Source organism: Haemorhous mexicanus, chromosome 6 (genome assembly GCF_027477595.1).
Source record: "Haemorhous mexicanus isolate bHaeMex1 chromosome 6, bHaeMex1.pri, whole genome shotgun sequence".
NCBI classification, from domain to species: domain Eukaryota; kingdom Metazoa; phylum Chordata; class Aves; order Passeriformes; family Fringillidae; genus Haemorhous; species Haemorhous mexicanus.
In genome coordinates this window covers 40444159-40458327 of record NC_082346.1, presented here as the reverse complement: position 1 = coordinate 40458327, position 14169 = coordinate 40444159, and the positions used below count along the sequence as shown (strand labels likewise).

At 41.3% G+C, this 14169-nt stretch overlaps 1 protein-coding gene across 1 annotated transcript; it reads left to right on the top strand.

Moving 5' to 3' along the window:
- The first annotated feature begins 902 nt into the window (after positions 1-902).
- On the top strand, positions 903-6396 carry SPTSSA (serine palmitoyltransferase small subunit A). Its single transcript, XM_059849897.1, has 2 exons — positions 903-1068; positions 4376-6396. The coding sequence occupies exons 1-2, from the start codon at positions 966-968 to the stop codon at positions 4477-4479; spliced, it is 207 nt and encodes a 68-aa protein (XP_059705880.1). The 5' UTR covers positions 903-965; the 3' UTR covers positions 4480-6396.
- Positions 6397-14169: the final 7773 nt, after the last annotated feature.

Sequence of the window (14169 nt, the reverse complement as noted above, 5' to 3'; positions counted from 1 at the left end):
GCACAGGTGAAGGTAGGGGTGGGACGGCTACAAGGACAGAATCACATTGCTCAGTGACATAATTGCAAATTGATTTACTAAGCAGAGTAAGTATAGTGGGTCAATTCCAGTTTCTTACCTATGCTGTGCGCACTTGGAATGTGTGGTCTGGACTACTGGCCTGGACCCAGGGCCTGGAAGTTGCAACACACGCTCTGCTCATTCAAAGTGCCTGATGATTGTGCCCATCCCCTTCCAGTGGGTTTTCAACCCGTGCCTTCTACAGTGCCAGCATAAACTGCCAAGGGCTTTCCTAATCACACAGTCCCAAACCAGTCTCTGGGAGTCTCTGGTTTCTGGCTCCGAGTGCCTTAGGGTAGTGCAACGTTAGGAACAGTCCCAGTAAACAGCCGATCCATCACCTCTTTGTTTTTCCTACTCAAATGGATTAACCTCGACAAAGCTGGCCTCTCTTAAGGTCGCATTTATCTGAGCCACATTTCTGGGCGGGCTTTACCCTCCAACAAGTGAATGAAGTTCAAGACTCGTGCAGATCATTTTTAAGATGTCTCCCTTAGGCCCGGCCAAGCACAGGCTTTGGCTCTTCGGTGATTCCCAGAACGCCAATTCAGACTAAACAGGATGAGAGAAAGTAGGTTGCAGCACCATCTCCTCGGCGTGACTCGTGCCGGGGGTTACCAGGTTCAGGCTCAGCCGTATAATTTAATCAGATCGGGCCCGATGTCGGCGTTCAGCGGGAAGAACCGGGGAAGCGGTGTGCGTCCCCACCGCGCCCGCCGTTCTCCCCCGCTCAGGGAGCGGCGGCAGCGCTCCGTGCCAGCCCCACAGGCCACGGCGCCTCCTTGCCGGTGGCCGCGGCCGGCCGGGCCCAGGGCGGGGCCAGGGGAGGGCGGTCCCCGCTGCACCACCCCCGTCTCCGCTCGGCCTGGGCCCGGCGCGGGGCCGCTGGCGGGCGGGGGAGCGCCATGGCGCTGGGCTCGGCGTGGAAGCAGATGTCGTGGCTGTACTACCAGTACCTGCTGGTCACCGCGCTCTACATGCTGGAACCCTGGGAGCGCACCGTCTTCAGTATCCTTCTGCCGGCCGGGCCTGGCGGGGGGGGTGGGAGTGCGGGGCCGGGGCTGCCCCGCTCCCTGTCGCGCTGTGTCCGGCCGCGGCTCCGGGGCTGCCCCGAGGCCGCCGGGCGGGTGCGGCGGCTCCGCCGGCCCTACTCGGTGCTCGGGGGGCGCCCGGGCCGTGTCGTGCTGAGAGCGCTGCCGCCGGCCGTGGTCGTGCCGGGCGCGGGGGAGAATCGGGCCGGGAGGGGAGCGGGGCCGAGCCGGGCCGGGCCGGGCCGGGGGCAGCCGGCCTGAGGCGCCGAGCGCGGCCGGAGCCCGCGGCGGCCGGAGGAGCGGCAGTCTCCGCCTGGGACCGAGGCTTGACCTCTCCTTGCTAGCGGGGACTCAGCTCATCACCCTTCCAAACTAACATCCTGCCCGGGCTGGGAATGAACCTCGCTGTGCTGTTTCTCATGCTGTATCCGGGCGTCTGACAGCCTAGTCCGTTTCTCCTCCGGCATAAGTTTATATCTTTGGAGTTATGGTAGTTGTGTCTTTTGCACTGAAATCCTGACCTTTCTGTTTAGGATAAGTGTCTTTAATGATTTCTTTTGTATTTTACCTAGAGGAAAGTAAATGTACATGCTGCAAAACCTTGCAAACCTAAGCTTTCATGCTGCTTTGTCACATGGCATTTATTACATGGGTATGTAATCCTCGAGCTGGTAAGTTTGCTTGGCTGTTTTAGGGTGGAAGAGCTTGACAGATGCTCGTGTAAAGGCGTCTCTATAAAGACTGTTTATAGGTTTGCTTCCTTACCTGGCCCTTTCATACAGGCAGTGCATTTTACAAAGTATTGCTGTGACATCACAAGTATTTTTCTCTGATTTTTTGATCTTGACTTAAAATGATGTCTTATTATGAGTGACCCTGAGCTGTCTCCAGTTAATGCTGAGCGGTAGAGAGAGAAATTAACTAAACCATTAACATAGAGAAGGGTATAAGCAGTAGCAAGAAGCTGCTCTTACTCAGATTCTGCTTAGTTTTGTAAAGAAATTCACATTTGTTGTGTAAAAGTGGTTGCCCAAGTTACAGCGGTGTGATCAGTCTTTTTTTTTCTTCCTGTGTCAAGTCAGTATAAATGGAGATTACTGGAAAAGAGAAGTAGTAAGTTTTATAGACTGATTGCTCACAATTCAGGTTGGGATTGTTTTGTTGTATTCCGTGTTAACATACCTTCTTCCTTTTATGCCATGCCTGTATCACCGAGGAAGCCTAATTTTTGTTTTCCCTGCAGTTATATTTAGTCATGAGTACTTTTTTTTCCTTTTTACCTTGTGCGAAGTATTTAAGTAAATGAAAGCGTGTGCATGTTTACTTTCATAAAGTGTTCATATTGTAATTGCCACATAACGTACAAATGTAAAGAGTGGCACAAGCATCACTTCTGATCTCAGATCAGCAAAAATGTTTTTTGTCCGCAAACTGGATGCTTTGTCTGTAGGTGGTTCATGTGTGCCCGGCGCTGTATGGATGCAGTGCGGGCACAGTGGCCTTGGAAACTAATGGTGCGTGGCTGTGCTCCAGTATCAGAGGCGAGCACTGATATGGAAACGTGGCTTTATGAGCTGACCTTCATTTTAGTATCTCTTACTGCATAATCCTCTGGGACTATAAATACACCAAGCAGCTCTAATAGGTGCACCTCATAGCTCTGCTGTGCCGTGGGTGAGTTGGGCGTGGAGCGCTTGTTAGGCCTGTGCTGTGCAGACCTGATCTCAGGAGAGCGCAGAGCACTCACAGCTCCTCTGGTTTCACCTGTGGAAACTGAGTGCTGCTGTCTGGCCTTATCAGGCTTGTTAATCTCCAGTGTGTTTTACAGTGTTTCGGGCTAAGTTTACTGAATCTCTGCAGGTAGTTGGATGAAATCAACGGCTTTTCTTACTCATTTTGTGTACTTTTGAATTTCTGAAAGCTTAAGCTTTCTGAAACCATCATCTTGTAGTAATCTTGATGCCTTTTCAAGGCTGACCTAGGACAGAGGCTAGACAGAATTAAAGAATAAGGTAGATATTTATTAAAAGGCCTCAATGGATACACCTTGGGCAGTACAAGAGTCCAGCCAGGGGTACACCCAAGATGAACCCAAAATGGCCACAAAAAGGACAACCGTTCAAAAGCGAGGTCTCTTACTTTTTTAAGTTCTGCTCCGTTAGCATATTGGAGTTAATTGTCCTATTATAGTTTTAGTTTATGAAGTCCCATCCTTCTTGTTTATGTTTATGCTCTTGGGCCTGAAATTTGGATCAGTTGTCCTTGTCCCAAGCTAGAAAAGGAATTGTTTTGTCTAGCTATTCTGTGAAGAGACCTTTCTATCCCTTAATATGAATCTCAGAGCTACACACTAAAGCAGTGCAGAATCTAAAAAATATGAAAACTAAAACCTAAGGGATCATTTCCCTACTTCTTTTTTGGGGGGGGAGGGGGGGGAGAGGCTTTCCTGTCTCCTGTGATGCTAGAATTTGTTTAGGTAAAGCTTCAAAAGCCCTAGGGGTTGACAGAAGTCCAACTGTACATGTACTTTATAAGCTATTGTCTCAGTTCTCTATATAAGTTTTACAAAAGCTCCCTGTTAGGAGTTCAGCTAATAAAGTAGTAGTCATCTGCAGATTTTTTAGCAGATAGCTTCACATGAAGTTTATTTTGCAGGGCAATTTCCTATAGTAAAGTACTAATGAGTGTGTTTATTTAAGTACACACCTTGACTTAAAACTGTGCTCTGAGGCATTGAGAGTGAAGTAGTTAGAGAACATTTAATGCTGTCTGCTTGAAAAGGCAGTTGTCCACAACTATCACAAGTGGTGATATTTACAAATTTATTGTGCTCTTATTCAGTAAAGCTGCTCATATTATTGTCGTTTTGTTTGCTTTTGTATTTTTGTGGTGGTTGACTTTTTTCTGCTTGGCTGAGTGGGGCTGGCTTCTGCAAGACTTGCTCAACATCTGAGAAGATGAATGTGAAAACGTGTGTTTTCTCAGTGCCCAGTTTCTGTTCTCCATCACACTTGCCATGCTCTCGCCTGTCCTCCTGTGTCACTGACAAGGCAGTGGATAACTTGCAAGGCATCTTTTGCAGTTCAGCTGATTGCTTCTACTGGCATTCTGGTTTTCAGTGTTCAGTACGTTCTTCTCTGGCTTCTAATTGCTGAATAGAGTTGATTGTGTCTGTTTCAGTAATATAATGTTCTAAGATAGTAACACTAAAGTTTTAATGCTGTAGTTTGTGATGTCTTCTGTTGTTTCTATTTCAAATGCTTTTTTCCTCAACTGTAGTTCAGATTCCATGCTAGTTTCCATTGTTGGAATGGCACTGTACACAGGCTATGTGTTCATGCCTCAGCACATCATGGCAATATTGCACTACTTTGAAATTGTGCAGTGATGAAGAACATGTTTTCAAGAAGTAACCGGGCTTTGAAATCTGGTCTACAAAGAAGAATGAACCTCTTAGTTTTACCAAGATTTCTACTGATGTCCGGAAGACACAATTATGACTCTGAAGACTAGGAAATGAGATATGTAGAGCAGGGACGTGAGATGTCCCCTATGTTGTGTTCATTCCCTTTAATTTTACAAGATATGCCCTTGTATAGTAGTTTTGTCTACTTTAACATTGTGATTGTACTTTGATATCAGTATTTTCTTAACTTTGTGACAGTTTCAATATTGCACTGTGAAAGCTTTTCTTAATTGTAATTTTGAGTAAATCTTAATTGCCTTCTATTTTTAATCAGAAAGTCATCTTATTAAATGGGGCTTAAAGCTTTTGCTATTGTATGGTATGTATTTGCCTGGATATTTCTATTAATGCATTTTGTAAGAAAATACATCTAGATTCATATTAGAGACATGGATATATTAGTCTAATGCTATTTACAAAAGTTAGTTTGTATGACTGAACTCAGGTGTACTGTTCGCTGTCCAAACTTTGTTCAACAGTATATTTGTGCATATCACCTAAATTTGGAATTAGCAATTATTTCAAGTTTCTGTATTCTACCTGTGGGAGGAGGGAGGGGGAGATGAGGCATTGAAGCAGAGTGAAGACTGCATTCATTATGTTTTTTGGTAGTGCTGTGGTTCTGGACTTTATCTCGTTGGGGGGAAAATGGACTTTACTGGCATTGGCCCACATACGGCTTTGGGATAGCACTTTAAATCAGCCGTTTTTCTAGCTACCAATTCACTTTTGCAGGATGCTTTATTTTGTTCCAGTGGCCATGGTTTCTGATGATTTTCACTCAACAGTGTAACTACGTCAAAGTTTTCAAGGGGTTTTCTATTGCTGCTAGTGTTCCAAACATGTTTTCGCTACAAACAACCAAAACATAGGGGTTTCAAGGGACTTGAGTTACAACTACAGCAATAAGTAGCTGAATACTTGGCTGAAGTCCTGTCTTTTTTTTAATAGGGATTTTTTTCAGTTTTGTATTCTGAAATGTAAGAGGGTAACAACTTTCCTAAGTGGACAATTTTTTTGTTGTTGTTGTTGTTTAAAAAATAAAAGTTAAAAAGCAGAGCTTTGATGCAAAACTTTCTTGGAGAAATTAATGTGTTACTGAGTGCTGCTTGCTTTTCTCAGAATTTCCCAAAAGTGATACTTGACCAAAGAACTGTGATTTTAATGGCCCAATAATCGGTACTGTTACGTCTTTTATGCAACATCTGTTGACATCAGAAATTGTAGATTCACAGTATCTATAGAGATATTGTCTTTCAGATTATTTCATTTTCTCAAATGTGTACTCATGAGAAGAGAGTGCTTGCCCCTGTATTTAAAAACTTCATATGTATTTGATTAAAAACCCTGTTGTTGTTTTGGGAACTAAAAAGAGTGAGCCTTAAACTTCTTAGAGGAATCTGAGCTTTCCTGAAGTTGGTAGGAGTCTCCCTCTAATTCAGTGCTTTCACTTCTTAATAACTGGCCAACAAAACATGGGTAGTTTTCTGGGATCATGTTTTTTGTTATTTTTTGTGGTGTTTTATTGTGGTTTTATTTAAATGTATCCAGAGTTGTATGTGTGAGCATTTCAAGTGTATACATGGAGATAAATATAAGTTAATGTGCTCTTTTTGAAGTAACATAGCATAAATCCAATCTCTCTGTGAATTAAATCAGTACTTGATTGTGATGTTTCTTTGCAAACTACTACCATGACTGATAACCTCTTTTTCAGCAGTAGATAATGTTATTTGTATAAGGGTGAGAAAATCCCTTCTGTGTGGTGGCAGTAGGAATGTTAAGCATGATTTTTAATTGTGAAATGTTTTATAAAAGGCCTTTGATATATTGACTTTATTAGCTGTCTGCTTTTTGTTGAGAAAAAGAAGAGTAACCATTAATTTCCAGTTACTTGCCTTATGTTGGCTTGATTGATACCATACTTGAATTCAATTTGCTAATTTGAGTACAGTCTTTTTCAGTATTTCTTTTAGTATAAATCAAGAATCTATTCGTCTTGGACAGTTCTTTTTAGATTCTGAATACTTTGTTAAAAATTGAGTAATTTCATTAATAAAATATGATGTGTTTATTGAAGTTTAAATTTCTAGAAGAAAGTTTTTGCAGTGTGTCCTTTTGTTTAGGTTGAGCTAGTGAAGAAACGATTCAAGTGGTGATATTTACAAAGCAGAGATTTCTTTTTCAAAGTAGGGGTATTGGTAGGGATTTAATTAATTATTACATTTGAATAATAATAAATTAATCAGAAGTTTACCAAGTTATTTTCCCACTGCAGTCTGCCTTATTGTCGTATCAACTATCATATCCTCTATGATAGTACCATAAGCTTTTTTTTCTTTTTTGTGCAAGGTTTGAATATCATTTGGAATCATGCTTTTGTTCAAACATGTTGATAAAAATTGAGGCATTAGTAATTTTGGTTAAAATTGGAAAAAAAACCAAAACAATTGTGAGAAATGAGAAAAAAAAATTACCTGAGAGACACGCAAGTGGCTGTATGTTAATCTTTTAATAGTAATAGCTCTTGGGGTTTAGATTGCATCATTAGAAATAAGCATTTAAAAATGCATTAGGTGTGTCATATAGCAGAACTGATAATTCCAGTTCGTGAGGCAGCAGACTGAGCCAGGGTGACTTGCTGTGCTGGATGCCCTGGGGCTCCCAGAGCCAGCTCTGCAGAGGCTCCTTGACTGCCTCCAGGGCTGGGTACCGTACAATTATTTATTAAAAACCTTTGCAGAAGGAGCTGCTCTAACCAAAACAGGCATCGTATTGCAGAATGTCAGGCTGGAGCCAGAAACAGATCTGGGACCTGTGTAGTGTATGTATGGCTTGAATCAGTTATATCTTTTTATATACACATATATGCACAAACTCTGTTTTTTTCTCCGTGTGTGTGTGTATATATATAAATGTATATACTGTTTATTTCTTGTCAAAAATTATTATGTAGCAATTTGTTTGGAGACAGAGGCAGTGGAGTTTCTTTTCTGGTTTCTGCCCTATGAAGGAAAACACCAGAAAATCCTTTACTTTCTTTACAAGAGAGTGAGACTTTCTTTACAAAATTTTGTAAGAAATATATTTTGTATATCCATCAATATTAAAAAGAAGTAGGTGTGAAAGGAGCATAGCACTGCAAAAGGGAATCTTGGGTGATGGATGGGCATTGTGTTACTGCAGACTGGTGTGATGTGAAGCATTGCCTTGTTCCATTCAGGTGAAGAAATGAAGTGTGCATTGTAAATGCTGAAGAAGGGGTACTTGCTGTTGACTAACAACAAATAAAGGTTATATTGAGGTGAAGAGTCACAACTTGAAGAGAATTGGGTACCTTAGGCTGTGCACAAAGGTGTGCAAAGAGCAGCCATCCTGCTCCAGTAAAATACCAGAGCTGTGGACTCTGGAATTAACACCCCAATAAAGGTTTTCTGTGCCAGAAATTCCTTGCACCTGCTTGTTTGCTCATGTCTTCTACAACTGCTGTTGTAGAAAGACAGTTTTTCCCCACTTGCTGACTTGTTATCCTGTTTCTAGTGGTGCTTTTGTCTTTTTTTTTTTTTTTTAGACAAAAGGAAGCCAAAACCTTTATGCATTGTTTCTCTGTTTGATCTGCTAGGTCAGCCTTAAACGGTAGTCATCACCAAACACAATGGCTGCTGTCTTTTCTGCCTTTTGTTTGTGTAGTGATGACTTAAGAAGAAAATCTGTCATCATAGCCCAGAGCTGGATCTGCCCTCTCCTTGTAATGGAGAGAGATGAATGTCTAGGCCTGATCTAGATTCCAGTATAGGATTTGGGCAGAAATCCCTCTGCTTTTCATAACCTTCAGTGCATCACCACATCAGTCCATCTTAACTAGCACTGCATGATGGAACGCAAAGAAGTTATGAAGGTATGAAGACTCCTTTCTGAGAGTTTAACTGGATAAGAGTTGAACAGACCTTGATGTAAACCTTAGTCAAACAGTAATCCAATTTCTAAAGTAAAGGATCTGTCACATCGTTGGAACTAACAGGGGACCAACACTTTGATCACCTATTGTATGATGTATCTGGTTTTTATTTATGCCCGTATCTACAAGTGGAATTGTCTCAGCATGTCTTGCATTTTGTGTTCTCTGCAATTTGAGATGAATAGCATATCTCAGGCCCAGATTTTACAGTGACAAGAAGATGCACTATATAACCCCCAAAAGAACTTCTTTGGAAAAAAATAGCCATGGCAATGGTATTATTTGTCTTTTCTGTGAAATTTGTTTTTGTCTACTGTGGCAGAAAAATCATGTAGCTATGATCACATTGGAATTTAAATCAAATGTCTTCTGGCCAAGGTTTATGTTCCTTTCTTGCCTCTGTAATGATGGGCTGTTGTCCTCTCTTCCAAGAAAATCTTCAAGATGTTCTTGCTGCATACTTCAAAAAGGAAGAAAATGCCTCAGAACATATATCTCTGTGTTGCTATTTAATACACACTGGTAGGGTTGTGAAATTCTGGAAGATGTCTTTGAATAATATTCTTGCTGGAATAATAGGATTATCCTGTGAGCTCATCTGAGGAGTGATCTACAGGCATGCATGCACTCTGAAGTTGAATACCTAGTTAAGACTACTGACTAGTGCTAGACTGCTCATAGTTTATTATTTTGCTTATGTTATGTTACCAGTTCAAAGTAAGCATTTTTGAGAGAGAGCCTCCTGTGCCACATCCCAGGATCCAAGAAGTTTATATACTTAGGTAATACTTCCTGAATTTTAATCAGAATTAGCAAATAGTTCCCAAACTCAGGATAGAATTAGTGGATGTTTTTTTGTTAGACTTGTTTTAAAACAAATCTTCAAAAGCCTTTCTGTGTTGTAGAGTATTTCAGTAGGTTGGGCAAAAAAGTAGTGCTCAGCTCAGTGTGACAGGATAAAATCTGCAGTCTGTTTGTCTTAGACTACAAAGAAGGACCATTGAACTCTTAAATTTCTAATCAAATGGAAAGGTTGAGTTCACTGGAGGGGGATCAAGGGACTATCTGTACCCAGAGAATAAGTGACAACTTCTGTGGACTGTGGATGTGAGGCTTTCTGGGTCAGGACACAGCTGCAGGGTCTGCCTGCACAATGTGATGGTGCCTAATGCTGAGATCAGAAGTGCCCTGTAGAAGGACTTATGCCACTTCTCTACATTTCCTTGAAAAGAGAAAAGAGAAATTTTTTCAATCTAAGCTGTGCCTAGATTGAAAAAATTTCAAGTGTTTGTGAGGAATCATGAAGAAGTTGAAGTAAAGCATGGCAGCTCTGGTCTCTGCTTTGTGCTGCGTGGTGTGAGGCAGACAGCCTGTAGGTATCTGCATGACATCTTGGGTTTCCATACTGCCTCTGACAATGTCACGTGCACGTGTGAGCACAAATGTTCTGTCTTGTGCCTTTTGAAAAATCTTAAGGCTTATTCAAAAGGGACTGGAGTTACGAAGGGTAAAGCATTGAATTACATTAACAAAGGAAAACAAGACCTGGAAAGTATCAGTTGCGATACTGTTGTGAGGGTCTGCTCTGTGTGTGAGGGTGAATTTTTTTTTTTTTTTTGGAAGGCTTACTGATTTAAGCAAAGTGCTTGTTAGTGAACTAGAAGACCAAAAAAGAAGTGGAAATAAGAAGGGACACGCTATAAAAAATTGTAAAAAAATTGCTTATATGATTAAATGACTTGTTACATCAGCAAGGGGAGTGGTGGATATTCTCATTCTCATACACTTCCTTTAGAATGGCTTCTGACACACTGTCCCACAGTGTTTGCATGTGGACCAGAGGAACCACAGAGAAACATGAAGGGACTGTTTGGTGGTTTGAACTGCATGGATCGCTGTACTCAGAGCAGTTACTCAATGTTTATTTGTAAAGTGGCTATAAGTGGAGTACCCTGTAAGGTGATACTGGGGCTGACGTTCAGTATCTTCATAGCTGACCCTAATTATTAGTCAATATTCCTCTATGGGGAAAAGAATTAATATGCTGTAAGACAGAGCCTGGGTTCAGAATTTGGCTGACAGAAACCTCAAGCTCTTTGACAAGGACAAATGCAAAATTCTCAGCTTTGCTGAGAGAGATCCTTGGAATCAGTGGTGTGTGAACATGAGCCAGCAGTGAATTCACAATACAATCATGGCAGCTTGCATGCTGGACTATGGTAGAAGAATATGGCCACCAAATTGAGGAAAATTTTTTGTCCTCATCATGTGCTAAAGCAGCTGCTGCAATACTGTGTCTGATTTTCAGAAGGATGGTAAGAGAAGAGACTATAAAGAAAATGAGGAGTTAGGAACGTGTTTCCTAGAGCAGTTGTGAAACCTTTCTTCTTGAAAGTATTCAAGACTTCCTCTGGACAAAGCCATGACTAACATGATTAGAACTAGTGTTGCTATTAGTCTTGCTTTCAGTGGGAGGCTGGACTAGGTGATCTCAGGAAGCACTTTTAAAACAGCTTTTCTATTGTTCTTTAAAGACGGTGAAGAAGTTAGGTGAAGGAGTGTGAGAAAAGTATTTACATGGCTCATAACAGCAACTGAAGGAGTAGGCATGTGGAGGGATAGAATGTAAGAAAATAAAGATAGCGCAGAAGGTAGGCTCACACCTGAGGAGTTGCAGCTGTACTAATCATCAAAGATTAGGAACAGGCCTTCCCTTAATAGGCCACAGCTCTATCCAAAAAGAAGAGTGCTACAAAAGAGTGGGTTAGTAAGTTGAGAAGAGAGTTGGGTTTTGTTGGTTGTGCTGTGTAGAGAGTTGGAGGCTGTGAAGAAGGAGTCAGTGCTGTGAGGAGCTGCCCATGAGAAATCACGGAGAAGGTATGAGAGCTTTGCAATATGATGACAACATAGGCATTAGGAGAATGATGCAGAATCCAGTGTTAGAAACTCATAGGAGGACAGAGTGAAAGTATAGGGAACATGCTGAGGTGACAGTGGTGACATGATTCCAACGTGATCTTTACAGCAACGCTGCATTTCTCTCAATGCTATTTTTAGTCAATAAAACATTTTAAGACTGAAACCAACAGAACAAGCCCCACTATTTTCTGAGTTTGAAATGAGGGGGAAAAAATCCAGACAGTCATCTGCTGCAATATTTTACAAGTGTGTTTCCTGTAAAACTGAACAGCTTGTCAGCTGAGCAGTTATTTACCTTCTCATGAGCTCTGTTTCTAGAACAGGTGTCTCATGGACTTGCCCTGTACTTTGTTGTTATTTTTGCCTTGGAATATGTGTCCTGAGTTGTCTTCTGGGCTTAAACATTGATTTGTTCTTGCTCATGTTTGAGGACTTTTATATTTGAGATTTAACATATCATAGTCTTGAATGGCTCTGCTGCTGAGAAATCAAAGTATTTCCTCTCATTTTCTGTAAAGTATTGTCTCTGGAAGAGAACAAAATGAAGAATCTAATTCCCACTCATTCAGTTTGAGACTGTTTCATGTGAAACTTGAAAATAGCTTATTTTTGGGAGTTTGTTTTTCTCATGAAAGGTCGAAAACTGCAGACCAGGGAAAACAAGCTTGTTTTTGCAGTAAATATTTATGGACTATTTTTTTTTCTTTCCTTTTGGTTATTATAGAATTGCTGTTAATGTTCTTTTGTGAATCTCCAAATGATATATGGTTAAGAATTGTTTAAAAAGAATGCTCTGTTGTCTCCCAGCCTTGGATCTTCCTTAGCAAGAAAAAAAGCACCTTGTAAATGATTATTTTATTGTATGGGTCAGAATACTTTAAAAATGCCACCTAGATGCCTTCTGTCAGAGAGCACCCTTTTATTTTTTGGCCTTTTGCAGTAGCTGAAAAGGGAGAGAGCTTTTCTTCTTGCTAGAGCTGCTTTTTTATCTTCTTTGGACTATAAGGTGTCTGAGATCTTGGCAAATGTGGGGATCCCTGTAACCTGAGTTCCTGTTGTCTTTATGTCCAGTCTAATGGGCATGGGATGTGGTTACCCTTTCTAGCTGAAGTTATGTCAGCTTTAACTTTGGTAGCTAAAATGCAGTACTATGGTCACTCACCTGGGGGAAGCTCAGCTTCCAGTCATTGCTTTCACATCCAAATAAATTTAGGAGAGTATCAGGGAGACTGTAGCATCCTTCTTAGCATGTGTCCAGGCTAGGTGTCCCTTGACCACACTGTGTGTTTGGCTTCAAGTACATTAACTTCCAGTTTTTCTTTACACCTTGATTGAAAATTTTACCCTGGAAATGAGACAGATTTTCCATTGACAACTCAATTGATATACCTCAGGGCACCTTCACCTGAGCCCTGCAATTCTCCTGGCAACAACTCTAAATTCAGTGACTTGTTTTGAATGATGGCACTCAAGGAATTAGAGCTCACCTCTACAGTGTGGGGTGAAGCTCGTGAAAATAGTCCCTGCTCTCCATTTAATTAGCCTGTTTCTCATACCATCTTGATGTACTGGTATAACAAGCCAGGATGTCAAGTGGATTAAAAACATCAAACAACTTCTATGCTTCTAAATGAGCTGTAGGTCTAAGGCTTCTAGTCAAAACAACCTTCTCCCAAAGCCATCAGAAATTGACAACCCTGCAAGAATTACTCTTTAACAAAGATGCTGTCAAGTGAGCCGTGGAGTTTACACTAGTGAAAAGGAAATGGCACCTGTCTGTCTGCAAGTGGCTGATTCCCCAGCTGCTCCCAGCTGTGTGCTTTTGCAAAGCTCTGTTCCAATTAGAGATTCATTTTGGGGACTGCCAGCACAGCAACATGCAGTGCATGGTTTTGAAGAGAAAGGAGACTATTTTCATGATCAGCGGGATCTTCTGTAGTTTTGGAAGCTAAAAGTGGTCTGATTGTTCTTGTCCCTACATGTCTTTTCAGGATGCTTTTTTATGTGTCATGTGCTTGTACAAATAAAGAAATAAACCTGGTAATCTCTAGTGGGGTGGGGCTACTACTCTTCCAGTAATAACAATTGTCCTTATTTCTAATCATAATCCTGCTTTCCTTTAAGCCTGTCCTGTATACCATGTGCAAAGATGAGTGATTTTTCTTTTGCAGCAAGTTTTTATGTACTTCAGGACAGGAGGGACAAGGCAGGGAATTAATAATTTTCCATAAACTAAATTGCCTCAAGTATTTTCTGAAACTGGGTGTTACCTCATCTGAAGCCTTATCAGTGCCAACTGAAATAGACAAATTGTATCCTGAAACCCACATGAAATAATCCTATTCATACATCCCCAACCAATGTTTCTCTTTTCACGATGGCATTACATTGACTTGCCTTTTGCTTGGTATCTGCTGCCTTCCTCTCCCTTAAGAGCTGTTACCTTGCCAGCCATTTCCTGTCCCAAAGTCATTAAATTGGGGGGAATTATGAAAATACAGTGCTTGACATAAGTTCCTGCTTGGTTTGTGTCCTTTTGCCTCATTCCAACTGCTTTCCAGTTTGCTTATGTTGAATTCTGTTTGCTATCCAGTATACTTGCAGTTCTTCCTACTTTCTCATGTGCAGACTTAATAAGGTTGTTTATTCCATTGTCCAAATGATTAGTGAAAGCACTGAATGGAGTTGAAGGGGTGCAGTTATCCATGAAATATCCACCTCAATGTGCTTTCCTT

Coding starts and splice junctions, on each gene's coding strand:
- SPTSSA (XM_059849897.1), top strand. CDS start 966: ATGGCGCTGGGCTCGGCGTGGAAGCAGATGTCGTGGCTGTACTACCAG. Junction 1,069..4,375: donor CTGGGAGCGCACCGTCTTCA/GTATCCTTCTGC, acceptor ACTGTAGTTCAG/ATTCCATGCTAGTTTCCATT.